This window comes from Oncorhynchus mykiss, chromosome 3 (genome assembly GCF_013265735.2).
Source record: "Oncorhynchus mykiss isolate Arlee chromosome 3, USDA_OmykA_1.1, whole genome shotgun sequence".
In the NCBI taxonomy this organism is placed as follows: Eukaryota; Metazoa; Chordata; class Actinopteri; order Salmoniformes; family Salmonidae; genus Oncorhynchus; species Oncorhynchus mykiss.
The window spans coordinates 5,319,080-5,344,843 of NC_048567.1; the positions used below are offsets into that span (position 1 = coordinate 5,319,080).

General features: G+C 42.7%; 3 protein-coding genes across 6 annotated transcripts; 1 reads left to right on the top strand and 2 right to left on the bottom strand.

Moving 5' to 3' along the window:
* Nucleotides 1–258: 258 nt before the first annotated feature.
* On the top strand, nucleotides 259–4,821 carry LOC110535282 (transmembrane protein 116-like). 3 transcript variants are annotated; one of them, XM_036966607.1, is made up of 11 exons: nucleotides 259–859; nucleotides 1,315–1,361; nucleotides 1,471–1,534; nucleotides 1,686–1,850; nucleotides 2,249–2,353; nucleotides 2,461–2,510; nucleotides 2,705–2,788; nucleotides 3,044–3,185; nucleotides 3,271–3,415; nucleotides 3,541–3,620; nucleotides 3,705–4,821. In XM_036966607.1, exons 1-11 carry the CDS (start codon nucleotides 785–787, stop codon nucleotides 3,918–3,920), a joined length of 1,173 nt encoding a protein of 390 aa, XP_036822502.1. In that variant the 5' UTR covers nucleotides 259–784; the 3' UTR covers nucleotides 3,921–4,821. The 3 variants fall into 3 exon arrangements, with proteins under 3 accessions (XP_036822502.1, XP_036822504.1, XP_036822511.1); XM_036966609.1 differs by having other exon boundaries at nucleotides 3,544–3,620; XM_036966616.1 differs by having other exon boundaries at nucleotides 1,722–1,850.
* Nucleotides 4,822–5,044: 223 nt separating this feature from the next.
* On the bottom strand, nucleotides 5,045–14,545 carry LOC110535324 (gamma-aminobutyric acid type B receptor subunit 2). Its single transcript, XM_036966636.1, has 20 exons — nucleotides 13,889–14,545; nucleotides 13,547–13,684; nucleotides 12,533–12,703; nucleotides 12,251–12,352; nucleotides 12,058–12,123; nucleotides 11,678–11,866; nucleotides 11,238–11,480; nucleotides 11,051–11,111; nucleotides 10,898–10,969; nucleotides 10,634–10,778; nucleotides 10,327–10,456; nucleotides 10,115–10,222; nucleotides 9,874–9,996; nucleotides 8,159–8,266; nucleotides 7,842–8,066; nucleotides 7,458–7,628; nucleotides 7,148–7,308; nucleotides 5,556–6,703; nucleotides 5,316–5,463; nucleotides 5,045–5,159 (listed from the first exon to the last, which is right to left on the bottom strand). The coding sequence occupies exons 1-18, from the start codon at nucleotides 14,135–14,137 to the stop codon at nucleotides 6,535–6,537; spliced, it is 2,631 nt and encodes an 876-aa protein (XP_036822531.1). The 5' UTR covers nucleotides 14,138–14,545; the 3' UTR covers nucleotides 5,045–5,159; nucleotides 5,316–5,463; nucleotides 5,556–6,534.
* A 248-nt stretch (nucleotides 14,546–14,793) lies between these two features.
* Nucleotides 14,794–16,495, bottom strand: LOC110515205 (ribonuclease P protein subunit p25-like protein). Of its 2 annotated transcripts, none has more exons than XM_036966623.1 (2): nucleotides 16,407–16,495; nucleotides 14,794–15,763 (listed from the first exon to the last, which is right to left on the bottom strand). In XM_036966623.1, exon 2 carries the CDS (start codon nucleotides 15,745–15,747, stop codon nucleotides 15,034–15,036), a length of 714 nt encoding a protein of 237 aa, XP_036822518.1. In that variant the 5' UTR covers nucleotides 15,748–15,763; nucleotides 16,407–16,495; the 3' UTR covers nucleotides 14,794–15,033. The 2 variants fall into 2 exon arrangements, with proteins under 2 accessions (XP_036822518.1, XP_036822520.1); XM_036966625.1 differs by having other exon boundaries at nucleotides 16,323–16,420.
* Between the last annotated feature and the right edge of the window lie 9,269 nt (nucleotides 16,496–25,764).

Sequence of the window (25,764 nt, forward strand, 5' to 3'; positions counted from 1 at the left end):
TATACCACAAACCCCGGAGGTACCTTATTGCTATTATAAACTGGTTACCAATGTAATTAGAGCAGTAAAAATAAATGTTTTGTCATACCTGTGGCATAACTGCAGTTATACTGCTCTTTCAATGACAGTCTGACCAGGTGAATCCAGGTGAAAGCTATGATCCCTTATTGATGTCACTTGTTAAATCCACTTCAAATCAGTGTAGATGAAGGGGAGGAGATGGGTTAAAGGGGGATTTTTAAACCTTGAGATGATTGAGACATGTATTGTGTGTGTACCATTCAGAGGGTGAATGGCAGGACAAAATATTGAGTGCCTTTGAACGGGTATGGTGGTAGCTGCGCTTGGCGCACCTGTTCTTCGTGTTTTGTACAATCAGTGTATATTTTTCACATTGATGCCGTTTATTTTTGTCATCGCCAAGGTTATTGTAGGGTTAAGTGGTGAATTGAAATTAAAACAGCAAGGGTGATGAATAGGCTACGGGCTATTGCCTAATGTAAATTATAAGATTATGAAACCAGCCATGATGAGTGGCTACACTTGTTGCGGTCATGTGACGAAGCATTAACGGGTTAGGTCAAATGGAGAGTGAGCGCGCCCTGCATTCTATGTGACGTTAAACTGCTGTACAATCACTTCAGTTTTGGATCCGTGCGTGTCTAGGTTAATCAGCCTAAATCACAACTAGTCTCTGATGTTTTAAGCTATGGCTGAATGTTTTGGGAACGACATAGCTATATATATATTCTACAATTGGGTTAATTCTTAGAATAAAGAAAAAATGTTACATTTCGTCTTGCAAGATGTCTCAAACAACACGGAGCAAAACACAACAACGCCTGAGGACTGGACTGTTGTAAGTCATTTACAAGTATTGTATTAAGTATTGTGATTATTCATTTGTAGTTGTCCTGTATTTAAACTACTGCAAAGTGTACAGCAATGTGTATTTCTTAGTTGTAGCTACATCGTTGCAACATGTGTCTGCTGCATGGCTTTTGGGGGGTGGGACCACCCTCTAGCACTGTAGAAAGTGGATGAGATTATTCTCCTCGGTTGAGTAGTGTAGTGTTATAGGATAGTGACTGTTTTGGTTTCTAATCAACACCTTTCCCCTGTAAAGGTGTACTTTGCAGTCAGGTGGATCCAGATGACCAGAGTAGTGTTATAGGATAGTGACTGTTTTGGTTTCTAATCAACACCTTTCCCCTGTAAAGGTGTACTTTGCAGTCAGGTGGATCCAGATGACCAGAGTAGTGTTATAGGATAGTGACTGTTTTGGTTTCTAATCAACACCTTTCCTCTGTAAAGGTGTACTTTGCAGTCAGATGGATCCAGATGACTATGGCAGTGCTGAGGTAAGCAGGGCGCAGCATTTACAACCTCTTTGTAATTGTACAATCTGGTGATCACACGGGTCAAATGAGGAGCTCTTCCCAATGTGGTTTTTCTTCTTGTTGTTTGCAGCATTGTCGGTTCAGGTTCCATAATTGTTTATGCAACTTTCCAACACCTTATAAGGACACCTGAGGTTAGTTACAAACACTACAGATGATCCCCTCTACAGTTGGTTTTAATTGTTACCCTACCTTAGTTGGTAGAAAGGCGCTATATAAATCCAATCGGTTTTTGTTAATAATAACAATATTATTAACCTACCTACAATACCATGACTGCTTTAGACTCCAAAACAATGGCCAATACCACCTCCTCTGCAGATCCAGCCATTGTTCTTACTGAGTGTGACAGACTTGCTGCTGGCAGTCAGCTGGCTGGTAGGAGCAGTACTGTTCACTCAGGACTGTGATAGCCATGCCACCTGCTACAACCTACACATCGTTGAACAGGTATGTACACAGACGTATAATACATTCATTTACAGTAAGAATTGACTTAATGTTTTACTGAGAAATAGATGGCCAAGGCCGATCCAGATCCGGCCCATATGAAGTAGAGCAGCAAATCTAGCCCAATTTGACGCCTCTTCAATTCTGTTAGATCGGGACAAAGGAGTTTGGATGTGGCTGACCCATTTCCCTTGTACTTGTGCACTGGAATATTCTGTACCAAAAGGGAACATGATATATAACCCCACAACAAAACCAATGATGGTCCTAGATATCTAATCTTCATGGATATGCAGAAAGAGAACACCATTTCATTGACACGTCATCACCACTAAAATAGAAGTAAATGTTGGTTGACTCATGGTGACCACTGACGGAGAACCCCTGTCTTTTAACAGATCCTGTATATGACCTCGTTCTTCTACACATTGAACTATGTATGGACCCTGTACTCTGGGCTAAATAACAGATTCTACAGTAGCCTTCATGGATACCCAGCCCAAGTAGGTGCTACCTGACAAATTATCGTTTTGATGTCTGACACATTTGGTTGTCTGTAATTCCCCATATTCAACTGTTTGGTTAAAGTCTGGCCTCTGTTTTTTTGAAGTGCGCCACCAAACTGAGAAGTTTCAGCAAGATTGCTGCAGTCCTGTCATGGTGAGCATGGACTATTTCACAGAAAGAGTATTTCATTTACATGTATTTATTTAACCTGGCAAGTCAGTTAAGAACAAATTCTTATTTACAATGATGGCCTAGTATATGCTTGACCTATTTAAAGTTCAGTAGATGTCATTATACATCCAATAGAGGGAGTATGCTAAATGTCCTGTCCCCATTTCTCCTTCCAGTGTCCTCCCCGTGCTGCTGATGCTGCCAGTGTTTGTAACAGGAAACATGGACCACTGTTACACAAACTTCAGCCAGCCTTACAAGTAGGTCTGTAGCATGCATCAAAGTAGGAATATTATCATGGAGAGAGTTTATTTTGGGATAGAGATAATTGTGTGTCAATAAGGTTTGCAGTTTTAGTAAGGCAATCAGAATTCATATCAAGCACATCCGTGCTAAATGTTTGGTCAATTAATATGATTTAATCGTCATTTTTAATGTGTTTTTTTATTATACATATCTCTCGTTGATTTGAGGTGCATAACGGTTTGACTAAAGTCCCTCTCCCTGCATATTAGGTGTCTTCTAATGCACACGGAGGCACTTTTCATGTCCACTGACTTGAGCAAGATGGAGGTGGACTCAGCTTGTCGCCTGGGACATATGTACAGTATTGCTGTCTTCCTGGCAGTGTTCCTCCTCACCTTTGTTGGCATTGTGGTGAGTCAGCCTCTCCCATGGTTACCAGCTTATATTTATTTTATTCAAACGTATCTTGGCTTCACACGTCTTTTGTCTACACCAGGTGCTCATGGGAAAAGCCCGCACTGTTTACAGACGTTGTGTGAGTTCTAGCGGTTTCCTCGGCGACAGGCAGTGGGCGTCGCTTCGTGTTCTGGACCGACACATGCTCCTCTACCCCTCTGTCTTCTTCTTCTGTTGGGGCCCAGGTAACTACAGTACTGTTCACCCAGCTCAGAATCCTAGGGCCCCCCGGGCTTGCTAAATGATTTGTAGCAGCTGAAAATCACATTCTCCTCTCTGATATATTGCCTTATTTACCTTTTCATTTCAGCAGTGTTCCTGGCAGCCATGATTCTGTACAGCCCCAAATCAGTGGAGGGAGTTGTGGGCGTCATTCTCTACATCTTACAGGTAAAACTTCCAGCTGCTCTGAAACCTACATCCAAGACGTGTGCAACCTCAGTCCATGGCTTAACTTCTACTTCCTCATCCCAGGCCTTCACCTCATCCTCTCAAGGCCTTCTGAACTGTGTGGTGTACGGCTGGACACAGACACACTTCCGCTCAGCTAGCAAAGATGCTCTAAGGGACATGGACACCCAGACGCCACTTCTGAGATCTCAGAAGAAAGGCTATAAAACTCTATGGTCAACACCATCCCCCAAATCAGATGATATAGAAGGATCTGGTATTCTACCGACACCACATTAACTTACTATGGTGGTTGTGACACTGGCAAAAGAAATGAAACAAAGCCTTTTGTGCCAGACTGGGAGTGACGGTTTGGTTTTGAATCTTGGGGACAGTACCTTGGGAAGCACCTGTTATACCAATGAAGCAAGAACACCCTCGGCTGTACACAAGGGACAGCAGGGTCCAACCAGACAGAGGCTGAACTGCTGAGGCGTAAAAAAGGGAAGAACCAGGGAATTTACAAGGAAAGGAAGAGCAGCTCTGAAACAGGATCTGAGAGCTCTGTACTTTCATAGGAATCAGAGTCACTTGTTTTGACTGCATCGCTCGTGCAAACATTGTCTCTACATTAGTGTTTAGAATTTCCCACAGTAGTTGGGGACAGCCGAGGATATTTGTGAAAGGCTTTGTAACTGACTGGCATGTCTTTGATTTAGAGGGGCCCTGATTGAGCCCAACCGTGTGGAAACAGTGAGCAGCCTGTCACTTTTCATCTTGATAGAACAAAGGCCCTCCATTCACAGAGATGCTGCTTGACGTACGAGTTTGGCCCGTGGTGTTGTGTGATGGTCGTAGATACGCAAGTGTGTGCAATGTTTAGTTTTCGCCCTGCATGGGCTTGGTCACAGAAATGTGACTGTAGGTTTATGCTCACTCCTTGAGTTCAATTCTAAACTTTATCAAAGGGGACAATTATTGCCTTGCATGAGGCATGAGTTACAGGATAAATACATCACCACAACATACAATTTCTTTTTTTCTGAGATGCAAATGAAACTGAATGAAAAGAATGTGAATTTCCGGTCTGTCAATGCATTGGACTTTATTTCTGTTTAACTCAATCCATCAATATGAAATGGGCATTTCAGCTCAAATATAGTAACTGCTGCAGCCTCATCAAAACAATAAAATATTGTTTCACTCCCACATCCGACCAGCTGCGTCATGGCAGTTATCAAAGATGAGGCTGTAGTCAGTGCCTCCAGCTTTGACGAAATCAGAGACCGTCTTACTCCCTTTAAAGTTTTTGGTTTCAACTTTCTGCAAAAAGTTTTAAAAACAATGTTTAATTGAACGACTGTGTATTTGCCACTACAGAGTCATTTCAATAAAATATGCTTATGAAAGAAAGCTGATTGAATACTTGCCTTCCAGTCTCGACCCATGTGGCGTGCAGCCACCACTACAGTCTGAGAGCTGATGCCAAATCCATCCCCTTTATGGACAAGCCACTGGGAGCCATCAGCCAAAGTCACTCTGTGGATCAACAACGAAGGATTAGACATAGCGGGTAGTTTAGGCCATTTCTTAATTAATAAACATGATGTTGCTAGATATGCAGTAACATACAACTGACTTTTGTGGGTTTATTTATAAATATCATACGCATTTCATAGATAATATGTTACTCACCTGACTCCTGAGTGGCTGAGAACCCCCACCTGAAAGGACATGCCTTCAAGGGGTCTCCGCATTCTGTCTGCTTCATACACCTTGGAGTTGTACAGCTTCCTCAGGTCAGACATTTTAGATATGTCATAATTGTAGGATCCTCCACCACCTATGAGAAACGTTATAATAACACATGAACAACATAACAATAACATCATAATACTGTATAGATATTTCTACAAAATAGTTGTTGAAACTTACCACCACTGAAAGAGGATTCCACATTTACAACCAAAAGGGCCAGAAGAGCTGGCAGGATGAATGCGGTTCTGATGGAGAACATGGCAGGATCCTTTTCCCAAGGATGTTGTTGTGGATACCTAATACACTTTCTGCAGTGAGATAGATGTACCTTTTTATAAACCCCAAGTTGAGACACTCCTCCCTTATTTGTTCTTGCAGCACATCAAATAGAAAGTACTGTCTGGCACACAACAGTGGATTGCAAAATAGTTGTAGCACTTTTTTTGATATAGATATTTCTTTTTTTTTTTTACAAATATGCACATTTAAAGGTTATACTCTCAAACCGATTATTCATCATCTTTGAAAGACTGATAACATAAACTTGAATTTGCCTAGACATAGCCAAGATGTTGTTTTCTCCAGGACACAGGCAATGTTTGGAAAGACAATCAATGATTTATTTGACTGCTGTAAAGGGTTAACTTCTGCCTTGGAACACAGTTTAAAGTTCATTCCTGGGCTTTAGCAAACCAGGAAATTCCCAGAGTGACAACATGACAGAGTACCAGAGAGCAGTACCAGAGAGCAATACCAGAGAGCAATACCACAGCACAGAGCAGTTACCAAGAGTGCAAATACAGTCACTGCCAGTATCCTGCTGCAATACAGGATACTCCCATGTTGGGGAACAGGGGGAACGGCCAACATGTTTTGTTTTTACATCAGGAGAAAACTTCTATGAGTTGCACTGCAATCAATCTACTAAAAATACATAAAGAAAGCAGCTATTGTAATTTACCACACAACTTTTGTCAGCACCACATTGCATGTAGAACTTGTCTGGACGTGAACATGACTTCAGATGTGAATGATGCTATGGCAGTCCAAGTAAAGGAAGGTCATTTGACTTCCAGCTGCCAGTGGAACCAGAGGCAGTTCAATTAATATTGTAACTTTTCCAGCGTATTGTCACTCACTGTAGAGGGAAATACAGTCACAGCCCGGTGACCATGACCCGATGTGATGGTGGCATATGTCTCTGTTGGGCACTGGGGACATCGGGACTTCTCAGAAGGCTGGAACAGCTGGCAGTCCTTCCCCCAATGGCTGGCATGTAGGCGTGGTGAAGAATTGGCAGCTGCACGGACCGTCTTCGTTGGAGGCTGCAAAGGAAAACAAGTGTGTAGGACGTTTCATTTCAAAATATATATTGTAGATATTTCTAGAAAAAATATAGTTAAATATACACTGAGTGTACAAAACATTAGGAACATCTTCTTAATATTGAGTTTGCCCTCAGAACAGCATCAATCGTCAGGACATGAACTCTACAAGGTGTCAGAAGTGGTCCACAGGGATCCTGGCCCATGTTGACTCCAATGCTTCCCACAGTTATGTCAAGTTGGCTGGATGTCCTTTGGGTGGTGAGACCATTTAACAATATAATAAAGGATCATAGTTTTCACATGGATTCACCTGGTTAGTCTGTCATGGAAAGAGCACATGTTCATAATGTTTTGTATACTCAGTGTATATATAGAAAGTATAGAAAATATTTGTATTGCATAATGTATCTTTTAGTATCAGAGTAATATATTTTCCTGTACTGTTCAGGTGAGTTGATGTCATCAAAGAGTTCCCTGTTCATCCTGGGCACATCCTCAGAGCACACCTGGGCTCTCAGTCTCACTTCATGGCCCTGTGGACTGGGAGGACTCAGCTCTTCCTCTAGTACTTGCATGGCGACATCCTCCAACTGGTCACCAATCTGCAAAGACCATTTCTATGTTCATTCCCAAAGTTCCACCATCTGAAATGGCATTAATGATTATTAGCTCCACAACAGATGGGTGTTCAACCTACAACGGTTAAAGTTCTGTGAATTGTTTAGACTCAAGACAAGGGGTCAGAACTCACCTCTGTGATTCTCCTCCAGAGCTGCTGGTTTTCAGTCCGCAGGCTTTCAAGAGATCTGCCCTGATTGAGACTGCTAGAGGAACTGGAGGTCTCCGAATCCTCCTTGTGAAGATCACATTGTAACCAGCTAGTTGGATCCACTTGGTTGGGATTGTCTCGGATTTTTACAAGCTAGGATACAAGACAGAAGCATTCAATTATATTTTTCAAGACGAGTGTTTACATCCAACATCATCTAGCATATACACCAATTTGTAAACAATATACATTGAGAAATGGAAGTAAAACGAAAACATTGAGATAAATGAGATATTTGAACATGAGAGCTCAACATGTATACAAGAGGAGGTTTCAGAGATGATGCAGAGATGATGCAGGTGACACCTTGGGCAGGAACACCAGACACAGAGTGCAGGTACAGCAGGAGATCACCACCAAAGCCATGATGAAGAGCTGCACATTAGGGTGATACTGGGTCAGGAAGCACCCCGATGCTCCAATGATAGACATGACGGTCACGTGGTACATGCTCAGCCTTGTGTACTTGCTGTCATCGAGGAGATGGATATGTGCATGCCTTGTTCTCAAGGCCAGGAAACATCCAAGAAACTAAAGAAAATATGGAAAACCATCAACTAGATTATCAGCTTTGTTTGAAAAGGATCCTGGGTGTTGAACATGGTTCTGGCAATTTCTCTCACCATGAGAAGCCCTTTGTAGCCATATACAATGGCGAGCCATTTAGTCAGGTTTGTACTTTCACAGTGCTCCAGGAAGTGCCTTGTATTAACTTCACCACCAGGAGCAGTCTGAAACACCACAAAAAGGAAAGACTACTTTAATATTTTTGATCTCCCTCTGAGGTTCACATTTACTACGACTCTACCACACGGTCGACTCCAGACCAGAGCCATTCACTACCACCACACGGTCGACTCCAGACCAGAGCCATTCACTACCACCACACGGTCGACTCCAGACCAGAGCCCTTCACTACCACCACACGGTCGACGCCAGACCAGAGCCATTCACTACCACCACACGGTCAACTCCAGACCAGAGCCATTCATTACCACCACACGGTCGACTCCAGACCAGAGCCATTCACTACCACCACACGGTCGACTCCAGACCAGAGCCATTCACTACCACCACACGGTCGACTCCAGACCAGAGCCATTCACTACCACCACACGGTCGACTCCAGACCAGAGCCATTCACTACCACCACACGGTCGACTCCAGACCAGAGCCATTCACTACCACCACACGGTCGACTCCAGACCAGAGCCATTCACTACCACCACACGGTCGACTCCAGACCAGAGCCATTCACTACCACCAGACGGTCAACTCCAGACCAGAGTAATCCACTACCACCACACGGTCGACTCCAGACCAGAGCCATTCACTACCACCACACGGTCGACTCCAGACCAGAGCCATTCCCTACCACCACACGGTCGACGCCAGACCAGAGCCATTCACTACCACCACACGGTCGACTCCAGACCAGAGCCATTCACTACCACCACACGGTCAACTCCAGACCAGAGCCATTCATTACCACCACACGGTCGACTCCAGACCAGAGCCATTCACTACCACCACACGGTCGACTCCAGACCAGAGCCATTCACTACCACCACACGGTCGACTCCAGACCAGAGCCATTCACTACCACCACACGGTCGACTCCAGACCAGAGCCATTCACTACCACCACACGGTCGACTCCAGACCAGAGCCATTCACTACCACCACACGGTCGACGCCAGACCAGAGCCATTCACTACCACCACACGGTCGACTCCAGACCAGAGCCATTCACTACCACCACACGGTCGACTCCAGACCAGAGCCATTCACTACCACCACACGGTCGACTCCAGACCAGAGCAATTCACTACCACCACACGGTCGACTCCAGACGAGAGCCATTCACTACCACCACACGGTCGACTCCAGACCAGAGCCATTCACTACCATCACACGGTCGACTGCAGACCAGAGCCATTCACTACCATCACACGGTCGACTCCAGACCAGAGCCATTCACTACCACCACACGGTCGACTCCAGACCAGATCCATTCACTATCACCACACGGTCGACTCCAGACCAGAGCCATTCACTACCACCACACGGTCGACTCCAGACCAGAGCCATTCACTACCACCACACGGTCGACTCCAGACCAGAGCCATTCACTACCACCACACGGTCAACTCCAGACCAGAGCCATTCACTACCACCACACGGTCGACTCCAGACCAGAGTAATTCACATAAACAAGGTCATCTAAAAGGCAGTTAAAATTGAAAGGCTAACTTCAACAACGTCTGCATTCCCTACACAACAAAAGATAAGAGAGCAAGACCAAGGTTAAAATAGAAAATGTAATTGAAGTGTTTTACCTCTTGGCTGAACTCTTCCACTGTTCGTCTGAGTGGATCCACCATCTGCCAGCAGGTTAACAGACACAGATCCATTAGCAGCATTCCCCCGACAATTATCCATAGTTGGTCATCCTTAATAATCTGAAGAAAGAACAGAGAGGGAGAGGATGAGTATTAAATATTAGACAGGAGAGATGGCGATTAAGAGGCCTGTACTTTTTGAGTTTCTTTAACTTGATCTTTTGAACTTTGAGTTTACCTTTTCAATTATCTCCTTATTTTTGACAATTGTCCAGACCCTCCAAGTTTTCGCAAACAATGCCCCAAAGGTTGTGGTGTATCCTACAGAAAGAATATATGTGCGAATCTGTGACAAGAGGGAAAAAAAATGAAACAATGTGCATCCCTTGAAACAAGGGGTTCCTTCCTTATCACTGAAATGCTTAGACGTTTAAACTCATGTGTACTCACAGGGCAAAGCATAACAAACACTTTGTCAGTCACAAGGGATCCATCCAGCCCATAGAGGAAGACGGAGGTACAGGCCAGCATCGTACCCAGGATAATGAGGTAGTTCATGGACGGACTGGACTTCATGACCCTATGGGAAAAACAAAATATTGAGATCAACGGGCAGCCTTGTCTGAGCAGAGCATGTGAGTAAGTAAACTGGATAACAACGAAAGACAGAACAACCTTGTGTTTCGATGAAAGCTACCTCAGAAAGTATCTAGTTCAATAACAAGCCAATACAAAATGCTTGGAATAATGATCATACCAATGGTTGTGATGCTTGATGTGGAAGAAGAGGAAGAAGAGTGCCATGAGCATGGCCAGGCCAGTGGTGGATAACAAGATGATGTAGAGGGGAACACTGACATCCCACCGCTGGGAGTGTGTCCGGTCTTTAGGCGGCTGCATGCCTATGAAAGGCACAAAAAATTAGAATGCAAAGACTGTTACAAAAACAAACATTTTTTGTGTGCTTGAGGTGTCATCATCAGATGTCTTAATGCCTTGTCCTAACAGTGTGGCCACCTACCTTGAAACTTGATTAAGTGGTTGAGTTCTAATTCTTCAGCATTATACTGGCCTATCTTAACCTCCCGTCCCTCTGTGGAAACACATGCAGTTGATAAATATTTCACAAAGAATGTTCTCTAAATTCATGGAAATACACATATGTAATGTTTACCTTGAAATTGGCTTAATTTAATAGTTCCCATGCGTTCCCCATTTCTAAACATAACTTGACCCTAAAAAAAAGAAGAAGAAAGGAAACTCAATTTGACAAGAATATTTGCAAAGCACATCTTATCTTTAGTCTTTTGGAGCAACGATCTATCTAAAATGGAATGTTAACTACAGTCATGCTAACTTACAGTTACACCCTCAAAGCAAATCTCCTTCATGGAATCCAGGACCATTTGTCCAATCTCCTTGCTGCTGACTGTGAAGTTCCGGTGGATGTCATATCTCTCTCTGTGACGAACAGACTCAATGACCCTGGTCAATGCTTTCACCATCACCCAAACTCCATCATAGGCAAACCCATGGAACTTGCTGGCAACCAACCCTCTCTGCAGCAGCTCTCTGTTGTAAGTCTCATCATACTCTTCTGGGGTCTAAACAGAAACACAAAGGTGTTTGTTTGACTTCTCTTAATGGTCTTGCATTACCTTTGCTACACTGCAAATACACTGTTTGATGTTTTCAACATTACATCCACATTTTTTGTTATAAACACAAGTTATCCATTGGAGAGAGCATGGTACAGTATCGACAGAATATGTTGTCCCTTGCTGAAAACCTCAGTACCTACCCTTCCTGAGATGCCTTTAATCTGTCTGTTACTGAGGTGTGTGAAGTCCACAGTGATGTAGCCTTCCATTGCAGTCAGCAGGTTGTTTGAAGCACAGTTGGAGGAGTTGGCCTCCTCCCACCAGCTCCCCTGGTAACCGCCAGGGAGGATCCACTGATACCTCCCGCCAAACATGTTCAGGCTGTAAGCCTAGAAGACAAAGGTTATATGGTAATTACAAACACAAATGGTTATCATAACGATAATTCAAAAGTAATTGCATGATGAATGCGCTGTTAAACTGCTATTAATCTTTGTCTCAAACAAGTGCTAATCATTAATGATGGCATTGTGTTGCAACGCATCATATTGTAATGTAGGTTTTCTGGTTATGTACTCACACAGCAAAATACTTTGGAGGCTGAATTCTCGTCAAACAACCCAATAATGATCGTTACATCCATATCCTGTCGAAAGGGACATGATACAAAACAGATTGACACGCTGAGGATGCATCTGCAATTTACTGAAATAATGCAATTCAGTGCCAAATTCTAACTTTGTAAGTAAAGATGATTTGGGCATATTACTCACCTTCAATTTCTTTACATTGACACATGGGTCAGTGGACAGGCTTTCAGTTACAGCAACCATAACATCAGCCTTGCTCAGTTGTTTAGTCAGATCTCTCCTTATCTTTCAAAGACAGGACAATATAGACTTTACAATTCATACATAAGACAGCATAGTTGTCAGCCGTCTTAATCAATAGGCTAATGCCGGATACCCTTGTATCCCTACTTGTAAATGGCGATAACAGCTACATTGTACACCAAACAGGCATGTGACAGAAAGGGTTACCACGGTCAGTGGTACCTCTGAGATCCTCTGTACATCCTGGGTCAGCGTCCCTACACGTCTCCACTTGTAGTTCTGTAGGATCTTCACAACAGCCTGATTGACTGTGTTGTCCGAGGTGACCATTCGGAAGAAGTTGGGATATTTTTTCTCATCATCTAAAACAGGCGTTGTTGCAGCGAAAGACAGCTGAAATATTGAATGTGCAATGATGTAAAATGGTTGCTCAGTGCCTACAATACAGTGTGATGTAAAATGGTTGCTCAGTGCCTACAATACAGTGTGATGTAAAATGGTTGCTCAGTACCTACAATACAGTGTGATGTAAAATGGTTGCTCAGGCCTACAATACAGTGTGATGTAAAATGGTTGCTCAGTGCCTACAATACAGTGTGATGTAAAATGGTTGCTCAGTGCCTACAATACAGTGTGATGTAAAATGGTTGCTCAGTGCCTACAATACAGTGTGATGTAAAATGGTTGCTCAGTGCCTACAATACAGTGTGATGTAAAATGGTTGCTCAGTGCCTACAATACAGTGTGATGTAAAATGGTTGCTCAGTGCCTACAATACAGTGTGATGTAAAATGGTTGCTCCGTGCCTACAATACAGTGTGATGTAAAATGGTTGCTCCGTGCCTACAATACAGTGTGATGTAAAATGGTTGCTCAGTGCCTACAATACAGTGTGATGTAAAATGGTTGCTCAGTGCCTACAATACAGTGTGATGTAAAATGGTTGCTCAGTGCCTACAATACAGTGTGATGTAAAATGGTTGCTCAGTGCCTACAATACAGTGTGATGTAAAATGGTTGCTCAGTGCCTACAATACAGTGTGATGTAAAATGGTTGCTCAGTGCCTACAATACAGTGTGATGTAAAATGGTTGCTCCGTGCCTACAATACAGTGTGATGTAAAATGGTTGCTCAGTGCCTACAATACAGTGTGATGTAAAATGGTTGCTCAGTGCCTACAATACAGTGTGATGTAAAATGGTTGCTCAGTGCCTACAATACAGTAAAAAAGATACCTGTACCAGGTTCCACCCCTGTAGTGATTCAGCAATGACGGATGTGACTGATGGACACACACCTCCAAAGATCATTAAGTATTTTGGCCCAAAGCATATGGCATCAAAGTAGGCTTTAAGTCCTTTGGCAATATTACACTAAAAGACAAAGAGAAAACAAAGAGTGAACTGTCCCACTCATCATCATTATGATTCCAAATGCACTGAACAGCTTACATGTCCTTTTTTTGCATTAAAATACACTACTTTTAACCTTGTTCTCCACATAAACAATGTACACCCCACTAACAGAGGCTTGTTGGTCCAAAAACACCAGTCCACTAACACACCAGCAAACGTTACCTCTGAATCTATGACGTGAAAATTGATCTCATAGTTTCTTAGAGGAGTCTGCTGCCTGCTCAGGTCGTCTAGAGCGAGCTGGACAGCTGGCAACAAGGACGCCGTAAGGTTTCCCCGCCCTGGATTGTCTGTCAGTGGCATGATCCACAAGACTGGCAGAGAGTGGCGAACCTGGGACAGAGAAGGAACAACGACCAGCCATGAGAGAACCAGGATCTGTCCTGAGCTTGCCCGTCCACCACCACTCATCCTTTCTCCCTGTCACTTCCCAGTCTCCACTCCCTGGTGTATTTCTCCTCCTGACTAGCACACCTCCTGTAATGGAGTCAGGTCCTAGTTAAGACCCCTTAATCCTCGTCTGTTCCAGCCAGGCCATTCCACACACCGCAGCTGCTCCCTCAAGAGAATCCACTGAAGAGGATAAAGGGATAAGGTGCTGGCAGTGACTGACGAGGTTACCTACATCTGTCACTCTGATCCCACTGCACACATTCACTGATTGCTATGGTCTGGTTTTATTCTAGAAGGAACTTTTAATATAACTTTTCAATATTTTGACATTTACTTGTAGGTTATTCCCCTGTGGATTATGAAAAAATGTAGCTCCACAACCAGACGTATTGGTTAAAGAAAAGTGATTGACAGCTGATGTTTTTACAGGGAAAGAATACCTTTATGTTCAAGACCACTCAAACCTTCAAACTCTGGCATCATTACATTATCACCACAAGATGGCAGTGTTGTTCAACTTCTCAAAAGAGCTCAAGCAGAACGTTCAATGAAATCCTTTCTCCAGCAATAACATTCATTCATTTGAAAGTGTTATTGTTCTGCATGTAGTTGCAGAACAAGCTATAATACATTTTCTATAAAAAAAATCAAACATCAAAATGACCAGTGCAATCATGTACAGGCTAAACTTGATTTACTTATAAATGAGACAAAATATTGAACTTAAATATAAGCGCACAAAAAACCTATGAACTTAGGCACTCGCTCACATCCTCTCTCCCAGAAAGTGAGTCATAACACAATAACGGAAAAGTTGGAAAGGTTGATATTTTGTGCACTCATCGGCCGATGGGGGACTGTCTTGTGATTATAACAGGTTGGTCCAAAGGCCTCTTCCACACACAGAACACATCTCATTCCTGCCCTGCCAGCGCCCCCTTACCACGACTCTGGCCTTTTCCTGGCTCTCTGGATCGATCAGTCTGTCTGACAGGGCCTCCTGGTCCCTTACCCCTGCCACCACCACCTCCCCTCTTCCTCCTGCCCCCATGTCTCTGTCCACCAGCCACCCCTGCATCCTCCTTGGCAGCCTGTGCCCACAGGGCATCAAAGTTCCCTGGAGCCTGGTATCCAGGCAGGCTGGCATCCAGGGGGTCTCTGGAGAGCAATACCCAGATAGCAGGTATGTTCCTACTGACGGTGAGGCTGTCCAGGCCTGCCGCAGGCTCCAGGGGTTCCCACACCTCCAGGAAAGTGCTGAAGAGCAGCCTGGTCTGCTGGTGCAAGCCTTTCACACGGCGCTTCAGGATCTCCACACACGTGATGGCCTTGGAGACCCCCTTCCCCATCCCAGTGAATACTATCTGCCGGCTAGGCATCTTTTCCAGTGCCTGGGAGCATGGTGCTTCCTGGACCTCGGTGGTGCTACCCCCTTCTTTGCTCTTAGGCTGCCCCCCCTCGCCTTCCAGCGCTCTGGGTTTGACCTCCATGCGGCTCAGGGCGTAGCGCATGAGGTTGCGGATCTTGCTGCCATCCTTCACTCTAACCTCATTGGTGTCGCTGGAGAGGCCGGGGAATGGGCAGGGGCAGGGCTGTTCCACCGTCCGCGCCTTACTGTAGTTCTCCATGTCACCTGTACCTTATCTTTGTAGACAGAGACACACGTACAGAATATTTGATCAACACGGTATTAGAGCTAGCGTACAGTAGCCTCAGACTTTTACATAATAATCTTGCTGCCATATCCCTTAATTCTCTAGCTAAATACTCTGGCTGTAGCTGGCCAAGTACCTCATTAATAAAATACAACCACTGACTGTTTCGTTGAGATTCAATTGCCACATGCGCGCCGTGTTAACATTTTAGAGCAACGACAATGAGAAACAGTATGTGGTTGTATTTGATTACCGTTTTATTAAAAAAGGTATGGATTTCAGCAAACAAAAAAGGCACACAACGACAGAGGACAAACATAGGTACACGATAAGGGTTTAAGAATTTAAAAAATGTGAAGTATCGACTGCATAGCGAATCGAATGAGTTTCATTTAAAAAACGGAGATCCGTTTAAAAAACGTCGCTCAACTCCGTAGAGTTGCCTACTTGGCAAACTCTGCCTGTGACTAGCTACTGTTAGGTAGGTGTGTCAGTCGTGAATTTGACATATGCTATCTAATTAAGATTAACTTTGTTATAAAACTCACGTATTTACAAAAACCCAGTCTTAAGCATCGGGTGTGTTCTGATCAGCCTGGTTAACACAGTCAAAAAAACAGTTTATTACTTACCCGAAAACATAGGACATCCGTATGTCGCAAAGGGCTCTGATCGTATGACGTTCGCCGCTGCTGCAAAAAGCATTAAAGAGCCCCGGTACATTCTGGGAGTTGTAGTAGATATATATATATATATATATATATATATATATATATATATATATATATATATATATATATATATATATATATGCAATCCTTTACTTTTTAAAACATGACTGACTGGAAATAACAACAGAGTTTCTAAAACCATACTAAACCACCTTTGACATAACCACATTAGTAGGCTGGAAGTGTTTGAAGTATAATAATAAGTTGTCTCAGAGAAAATATATGTTTTAGTAGTTTGCTAGAGCAATTTCCTCTGGTTATCTATATTGCAGCATGTTTCGTTAGCAAATGATTATAAGGGACACTTGCCAAAGATGCCATAAGTGATTACGTGTGCCAGACACACCGTTTGTGTTCCTCAGCTAGAGCGTCATTAGGCTACGTCACATTGTTAGGGTTCGTTTTCGAATGTAGGTTACCAATTAGGGATTTTGTGTTGCAGATATGTGGTAGGGGAGTAGGGGCACGAGGGAACACACTTAATGTGAATGTATTGTAATGTTTTTAAAATTGTATAACTGCCTTGATTTTTCTGGACCCCAGGAAGACGGGGCTGTAGTGGAGCAGGTTGAGAACTTCAAGTTCCTTGGCATCCACATCACCAACAAACTAACATGGTCCAAGCACACCAAGACAGTCGTGAAGAGGGCACGACAAAACCTATTCCTCCTCAGGAGAATGAAAAGATTTGGCATGTGTCCTCAGATCCTCAAAAGGTACAGCTGCACCATCAAGAGCATCCTGACTGGTTGCATCACTGCCTGGTATGGCAACTGCTTGGTCACCTACCGCAAGGCACTACAGAGGGTAGTGCGTACGGCCCAGTACATCACCGGGGCCAAGCTTCCTGCCATCCAGGACCTCTACACCAGGCGGTGTCAAAGGAAGGCCCTAAAAATTGTCAAAGACTCCAGCAACCCTAGTCATAGACTGTTCTCTCTGCTATCACATGGAAAGTGGTACCGGAGCGCCAAGTCTTGGTCCAAGAGGCTTCTAAACAGCTTCTACCCCCAAGCCATAAGACTCCTGAACGTCTAATCAAATGGCTACCCAGACTATTTGCATTGCCCCCCCCCCCGTCTTTTACGCTGCTGCTGTAACAGTATAGCTTCCGTCCCTCTCCTTGCCTCGAACCAGGGACCCTCTGCACACATCGACAACTGACATCCACAACGCATCGTTACCCCTCTGCAAGGGGAACAACTACCTCAAGGTCTCCGAGTGAGTGATGTCACCAATTGAAATGCTATTAGCACACACCCCGCTAACTAGCTAGCCATTTCACACCGGTTTCACTGCTGCTCTTATTATCTATGCATAGTCACTTCAATAACTGCATGTACATATTACCTGAATTACCTTGACTAACCGGTGCCCCCACACATTGACTCTGTACTCTACACATTGACTTGCTATTGTTATTTTTCTGCTGCTCTTGAATTATGTTACTTTTATTTCCTACTTTTTTAGGTATTTTTCTTAACTGCATTGTTGGTTAAGGTTACCTGTTGTATTCGGTGCATGTGACAAATACAATTTGATTTGATTTGATTTGAAGAGTAGCTGCTGCCAAATTAGGGGTCTTTTACCAAATAGGGCTATCTTCTATATATCACCCCTACCTTGTCACAACACAACTGATTGGCTCAAACACATTAAGAAGGAAAGAAATTCCACAAATTAACTTTTAAGAAGGCACACCTGTTAATTGAAATGCATTCCAGGTGACGACCTCATGAAGCTGTTTGAGAGAATGCCAAGAGTGTGCAAAGCTGTCTTCAAGGCAAAGGGTGGCTACTTTGAATAATCTAAAATATATTTTGATATGTTTAACACTTTTTGGTTACTACATGACTCCATATGTGTTAGTTCATAGTTTTGATGTTTCACTTTAACTATACAATGTAGAAAATAATAAAAATAAGGAAAAACCCTTGAATGAGTAGGTGTTCTAAAACTTTTGACCAGTAGTGATTAGTAGATAGATTAAAAAGGTTGTCTGGCGCCGAACTGTGCATGTGCAGGCCATTAAAGGCACTCCTTCGATATATATATATATATATGTATATATATATATTAACAACAAATCAATACAAAAAGTACATGGGGAACACAAGTACATATAAAGAATATACAAAGGACATTTGGGCTAGGGGCGGGGCTAGGGGCGGGGATAGGGGGTACAATATCCCATTACACAAGGACATTAAGGGACATACACACATTTATAATTCTAACATAGTATTTAATTGTCTTAGAATATAGTTCAATTTCTTTTTGCAAGGTCATGAAATGTGTTTTGTTTGTAAATTTACATTTCTGAATAGGAAATTTGGCCAAAAGAATAATGAAATTAATTACATAAAATTATTTTCACTTATTTATATCATAAGTAAATAATCCAAGTAACACATCTCTCAATAATTGTCACGCCCTGACCTTAGTTATCTTTGTTTTCTTTATTATTTTGGTTAGGTCAGGGTGTGACGAGGGTGGTATGTGTGTTTTTGTCTTGTCTAGGGTTTTTTTGTAATTCTATGGGGTTTTGGTATATGTAGGTCTATGGTGGCCTGAATTGGTTCCCAATCAGAGACAGCTGTTTATCGTTGTCTCTGATTGGGGATCCTATTTAGGTTGCCATTTTCCATTTTAGTTTGGTGGGTTATTGTCTATGTGTAGTTGCATGTCAGCACTCGTGTTATGTAGCGGCACGGTCAGTGTTCTTTCGTCCATTAAAAGAAGATGTAGGCTTATCACGCTGCGCCTTGGTCTCCTCACTATGACGAATGTGACAATAATAGTGTAAAATCTTCATAAATGTGTTAAATGATAAATCTACTGATGTCTTGCCACAGATTCCTTACATGAATACAACGGGAAAAAAAGATGCAACCCTGTTTGTGGCCATTAAAAAAGGTCCAATTTGTTATTTTTTAACCTCTTCAAATAGTGGTTGTTAATAAGTAGGTATGTGTGGTAACATCCAAACTTTTTTCCAACAGACATTATCAATAAAACCATTCCTATAAGGCATGACATCCTGTTGAAACAAGGCTCTTATAGCTCTGTTGTTGAATGGAATAAAATAGAAATATTTCTTACTGATGAGTCAACCGGTTAGTTGTAGGTATGTTCTGAGGGTCAGGTCTTGACACTTTCCTGAATAATAAAGCAACACCTGAGGGAATGGCATCTAAAACCTTGTAAAGTGATAAGAATTCCTTATAATTAAGTAAAAGCCCCTCTGCATTTACCAGTTGGCTCACAAATAAGATGTTATTTCGGAACCAATATTCTAAAAACAGAAGTATTTTTATACAATATGTCCCAATATAATATGTCTGGAGAAAAATGATGCTTGAAGGAAGGACCATGACAAGAAAACCTGCTGATGAAAAGCAGAAAGTTTCACTGGAACTTTGTCAATATTATAATTGCAAAACAACATGAAGTTAAGGCCACCACAAGTACAGAAGACATTTTTTGTATTTAAAAAAATGTATCCTTTATTTAACTATGCAAGTCATAGTTAAATTCTTATTTACAATGACAACCTACAGGGGAACAGTGGGTTAACTGCCTTGTTCAGGGGACAGAATGACAGATTTTTGCCTTGTCAGCTCAGGGATTCAATCCAGCAACCTTTCGGTTACTGGTCCAACTCTCTAACCACTAGGAATTACGAATAAAGTTCCACATAGAAGTGGGTCACTTCTTGAAAGCGTTTTTTACTAATGGGGAATGCAGTCAGAGGCTATAATGGTGCTGCAGATGACAGTCTCCTCAGTTCTCTCTCTGCTGAAGCCATGAGTGCACGTTTCAGTGCCCAATTTGTTCAGATGTCCAGGAGGAACAAGAGAATAATGATTTAGAAGAGGAGGAGGTATCTGAAGAAGAAGACGAAGAAGAATACAACTCAGAGCACAATGCATCATCTTCAGATGAAGAAGAAATCCCCCAAGCTGATATTGAGACATTTTTGTCAAAGAACAGCAAAATAACATGGTCCTTGTCACCATATGACAACCAGGGCAGGATGGCAGCACAAAATGTCATAAGGATGACCTCAGGGCCCACAATACATGCAGTTGCCCATGCCCAGGACATCGCCTCAACATTCTACATGTTCATTACACCAGCCATCGAAAAAATCATCCTGGAGATGAGAAATTTGGAGGGTTTCCATATATATGGAGACAACTGGAAAAGGATGGATGAAATTGACCTGCGTGCCTACATAGGGCTGCTAATCTTGTGTATAGGTCCCAAGGCGAGGCTACATGTAGTCTCTGGGATGCAGAGAGTAGAAGGGTGATTTTCCGTGCCACGATGCCACTGAAAGTCTTTCACACTTTCTCAAGAATGCTACGATTTGATAACCATGAGTCAAGACCTGCAAGACATGTGAGAGACAAACTGGCGGCCATAAGAGAGGTCTGGGAGAAATGGGTGGAGCCATAAGAGAGGTCTGGGAGAAGTGGGTGGAGCCATAAGAGAGGTCTGGGAGAAGTGGGTGGAGCCATAAGAGAGGTCTGGGAGAAGTGGGTGGAGCCATAAGAGAGGTCTGGGAGAAGTGGGTGGAGCCATATGAGAGGTCTGGGAGAAATGGGTGGAGCCATAAGAGAGGTCTGGGAGAAGTGGGTGGAGCGTCTGCCATACTGTACCTCTACAACCCTGGGCCTGAAGTAACAGTGGATGAGCAACTGGTTCCATTCAGATGTACATTTTTATTTTCATATCTGTAATGTAAGTGATTTTCACTGTTAATTTTATTATGTATTGCTATAATATCATTGATTTATGTGATTGTTTTCGGTGACACTGATACTAATTACTGATAGTAATCTCTTTTGTCAAAAGGTCGCTGTCCTTTCCGGCAGTATATGCCCAGCATGCCAGCAAAATATGGCCTCAAGATATGGGTGGCCTGTGACGCACAATCCAGCTACGCTTGGAAGATGCAAGTCTACACAGGGAAGCCGACCAGTGGAGGCCCGGAGAAGAACCAGGAGATGCGGGTTGTGCTAGATGTGACAGATGGACTGAGGGGGCACAATGTCACGTGTGACAATTTCTTCACCTCTTATGAACTCAGCCAGCAGCTCCTGAAGAGGAAGATCACCATGATTGGTACAGTTAGAAAGAACAAGCCTAAGCTCCCCCCTGCACTCCTCGCAACAAGGGTGAGAGAGGCCTTCTCATCAAAGTTTGTCTTCACCACCACTCTAGTTTCTTACCTCCCAAACAGCAACAAGAATGTGGTCCTTCTGAGCACACTGCACAAGACGGCTGAGATCAGTGATCGGGAGGACAGGAAGCCAGTCATCATCCTGGACTACAACCACAACAAAGGAGTTGAGGACAACCTGGACAAGGTGATTGGAACTTACAGCTGCAGGAGGATGACTGCCCGCTGGCCCCTGGTCATCTTTCATAGCATCATTGATGTGTCCTCATAAAATGCCTTTGTGATATAGAACAAGATCAACCCTACCTGGGTGCCTGATAAGCGGAACAAGAGGAGAGTGTTCCTGGAGCAGCTGGGAAAGGCACATGTAACCCCACACAATCCAAGAAGGGAGCGCCTCCCCTGCACAGCAGCCTCTGCAGAGCTTGTGAGAGCTGTTCAGGGGGCTGAATCTAGTCCTGATCCACCTGAGGCTGTAGCTGGGGCAGACAAGAGGAGGAGATGCCAGTTCTGCCCCCAAAGAAGGACTGAAAAACAAATACTATGTGCTGCCCATGTGAGAAATACATCTGAAAAGTCCATGTACACACACTTGCATACTGTCCTACATGTGAAAATTAGAGTTGATTGATTTATGTTCTTCACGTTTTTGTATTGTATCTTATTTTATTATTATTTATTGTTATTGTTTATATACCTTGTGGGTGGGGGAAATGGTTCAAAAAAATGGAAGACAACTAGTATTTTGTAGTTGAATTCCTCATTGTACAGTATATATAAGAATATATCACTATGTTGCCAAAAAAGTTCAAGACTGTTATTGTTTCCCTTCAATAAAATGCATTCAGATCTACTTTCTGCACATTTCTGCTACTTTCTTAGGCTACACAAGTGCTATCTCTTGCACAAAAAAAACATATTTACACCTATGCAGTACCTTTAGCAATAATAAACATGTACTTTAGTAAAGAAAACAATTATGACAGGTGTGTTGTAATAAAAACGAGTGGTGTGCACTGATTAAATGGAGTCTTTCTGCTTTGTGAAGAGGGAAAACCCAGATATTCACAATGCCATGATTACTGTATATATGTGATAACCTTTGTATGCTTGAAAATAAAAGAGAGCGGCACACTCTAGGAGCTCAGATGCAAAAATGTAATACCAACGTTTCGACAGCCAAGCTGTCTTCATCAGGGTATAATCACAAACACTGCGGGATGACTCGTTTATATAGTGTCAAAAGACACAGGTGTCTGTAATCATGGCCAGGAGTGGCCTAATATCATTGGTTAATAATCAAATATTAAAATGTCATACAAAGAACAGCATACAAACAAATGGATAGCATACGATCATAGATTAATTTGACTATATAAGTTTACAAACAATTACAATGGCAAAGTCACAATAATCACAAGAATGGCTTCAGATCAAAGTCTACGTTGAGACTGAAGGGCGCAAGGGTCTTTAAATCAAAGATCCAGGCAGCCTCTCGTTTTAACAATAAATTATCAAGGTCACCCCCTCTCCTAGGGAGGGTGACATGTTTGATGCCAATATAACGCAGAGATGAAATCGAGTGGCCTGCCTCCAAGAAGTGGGCCGCAACTGGATAAGTAAAGTTTTTACACCTAATGGTGCTACGATGCTCTGAGATATGGACTTTTAATTTGCGCTTTGTTTTACCCACATCATTTTTACCACAAGGACAAGTTATAAGATAACTTGAAGAATAACTGCCTTAGTGGAGCACGTAATAACACCTTTTATTGGGATCGATTTCCCTGTTTGTGGGTGTTTGAAGGATCTACATTTATAAGTGCCATTGCATTGAGCACAGCCATTACATTTGTAATTTCCATCCAGTAGGGGCGCAAAAAGACATTGTTCAGGAATATCTTGGGGTGGTAAATCAGAGTTTACCAATTGGTCTCTGAGATTTCTGCCCCGCGAGAATACGACCAAGGGAAGGTTCGAAAACACATTACCGAGACTATCATCGGATTTTAGGATGTGCCAATGTTTGTGAACAAGTCCCTTAATTTGTTCAGAGCACTTTGAATAGAATGCGTCTTTTTGCGAGACTGACCTTGAAAAAGGTTTTGAATTTTCTCAATGGCAATATTAATCTGATCATTCTTGTAGCCCCTCTCCTTGAACTTTCTTTGTGTCTCAGCCATATTTCTGTCAAAATCGGATTGTTTTTTGCAAATTCTTTTGATTCGACAGAATTGGATGTAGGGCCAACTATTTTTCAAGGGAAGTGGGTGACAACTATCAGCCCTCAACAAACTGTTACGATCAGTAGGCTTCCTGTAAAGATCAGTGTATAGAACATCATCTTCATACAAGATCAGAAGATCAAGAAAACTGATTTGATGTATCAGATTGCATAGTAAATCTCAGATGCTCAGAACAGGAGTTAAGAAAAGCATGGAACGCCTGGAGCTGTTTTGCATCACCCCTCCATAGAACAAAAATATCATCAATATACCGTTTCCAAATAATGATGTGAGGCAAGAAAACATTTTTGAGAGGATTGAAAATAGACTGCTTCTCCATGTAACCCACATATAAATTAGCATAGTTAGGAGCCATGGGGGATCCCATAGCAGTACCTTTCGTCTGAATAAAGAAATCATTTAGAAACATGAAATAGTTATGCGTGAGTACTATTTCAGCCAATGTTACAATGCATGCACTGGAAGGTAGTTCATTAGGGTCACGTTGCAGAAGAAAATGTTCCATAGCTTCAATACCGCCCTCGTGTGGAATATTAGTGTATAATGACTCAACATCAAAAGTAACTAACAAGGTATTCTCGGGGAGAGGATCAAGAGATTCAATGATAGAGATCATACTGCTGGTGTCCTTTACAAAGGAGGGGAGCTGTTCTGCGAGTGGTCTAATAAAAAAGTCAACAAAAGTAGATAGAGGGGCTGTTACTGCATCAATGCTCGCTACAATAGGGCGCCCTGGAGGTTGTGTAACATTCTTGTGTAATTTCGGCAAAGTATAGAAAGTGGCAATTTCAGGGTGTTGAATAGCCAAAAAAGCATGTTATTTTTTGGTTATCTGACCAGAACTTAAATACCCATCTAGGACAGACAAGATAGTATTCTGAAATTGGGAAGTGGGGTCACTTCTGAGTTTCTTGTAAAAGGTGTTGTCAAGCAGCTGTCTATGACACTCATTTATAAGCTGTCCTATTCATGAGTACAACCGACCCACCCTTATCAGCGGGACGAATAAGGACTGACGTATCAGATTGTAAATCAAGCAAAGCTTGCTTTTCATTCTTGGGTAAATTATGGAAAGATTTGGATCCCTGTTTATTCTTAAGGAGAAGTCCAACATCATTTTTCACAAGTCTGCAATATGTCTCGATAGAGTGATTGCGATTGGCTGGAGGTATAAAATAACTTTTGCTTCTAAAAGGAGTCGGAGTATGTGCAGGAGAGCAACCTACTGGTTCAATAGAAGTGTCAGAATTAGGGGAGCTAAAGTATTCCCTTAAACGGATGTTTCTAAAAATCTTAAACATGTCTACCTTAACATCAAAATCGTTGCACTGAGTTGTAGGCACAAAAGATAACCCTTTATTAAGCAAAGAGACATGGGCAGGGCTCAATATCCTGCTTGATAAATTAAAGACACTCAGTCCCGTGGGTTCTGGGAACGTGTGAACGGTCTCCTCTGCCTCTGATAGTCGTTTCTTCTTACCCTGGCGGCCTCCTCCGCCCTTCCGTCCATCCAGTCTCTCGTTGAATAAAAAACTACCACTGGAAGCCGATGAGGCGCTGGTTGTAGAGCGTTGATCAGACAAGGGTGGATAGAAGTAAGCGGCATCCCTCCTGCGTCTGTCATGGAGAGGGGGAGCAGGACCTCTTTTGTCAGGGTTTCTCCAGAAGTAGACTTTACCATCGGCCTTGTCTTTTTTGTCTTGGTTGAATTTCTTGATTTTAAGTTTTTTTTTTCTGTAGACAACTTGTCCTGAAGCGCTTGGTTAGTTTTCATCAGTTCATTGAATATGCCATCATCATTAACAACTGTTTGTAGAGCTGTGCG

Excerpts from the sequence above, each read along its gene's own strand:
- LOC110535282 (XM_036966607.1), top strand. The coding sequence starts at position 785 with ATGTTACATTTCGTCTTGCAAGATGTCTCAAACAACACGGAGCAAAAC. Across the intron at positions 2,511-2,704 it reads ATTGCTGCAGTCCTGTCATG|TGTCCTCCCCGTGCTGCTGA; the intron begins GTGAGCATGGAC and ends TTCTCCTTCCAG. Across the intron at positions 3,416-3,540 it reads CTTCTTCTGTTGGGGCCCAG|CAGTGTTCCTGGCAGCCATG; the intron begins GTAACTACAGTA and ends TTTTCATTTCAG.
- LOC110535324 (XM_036966636.1), bottom strand. The coding sequence starts at position 14,137 with ATGAGTGGTGGTGGACGGGCAAGCTCAGGACAGATCCTGGTTCTCTCA. Across the intron at positions 11,867-12,057 it reads CCTCCAAAGTATTTTGCTGT|GCTTACAGCCTGAACATGTT; the intron begins GTGAGTACATAA and ends TTTGTCTTCTAG. Across the intron at positions 9,997-10,114 it reads ATAAGGAGATAATTGAAAAG|ATTATTAAGGATGACCAACT; the intron begins GTAAACTCAAAG and ends TTCTTTCTTCAG.
- LOC110515205 (XM_036966623.1), bottom strand. The coding sequence starts at position 15,747 with ATGGAGAACTACAGTAAGGCGCGGACGGTGGAACAGCCCTGCCCCTGC.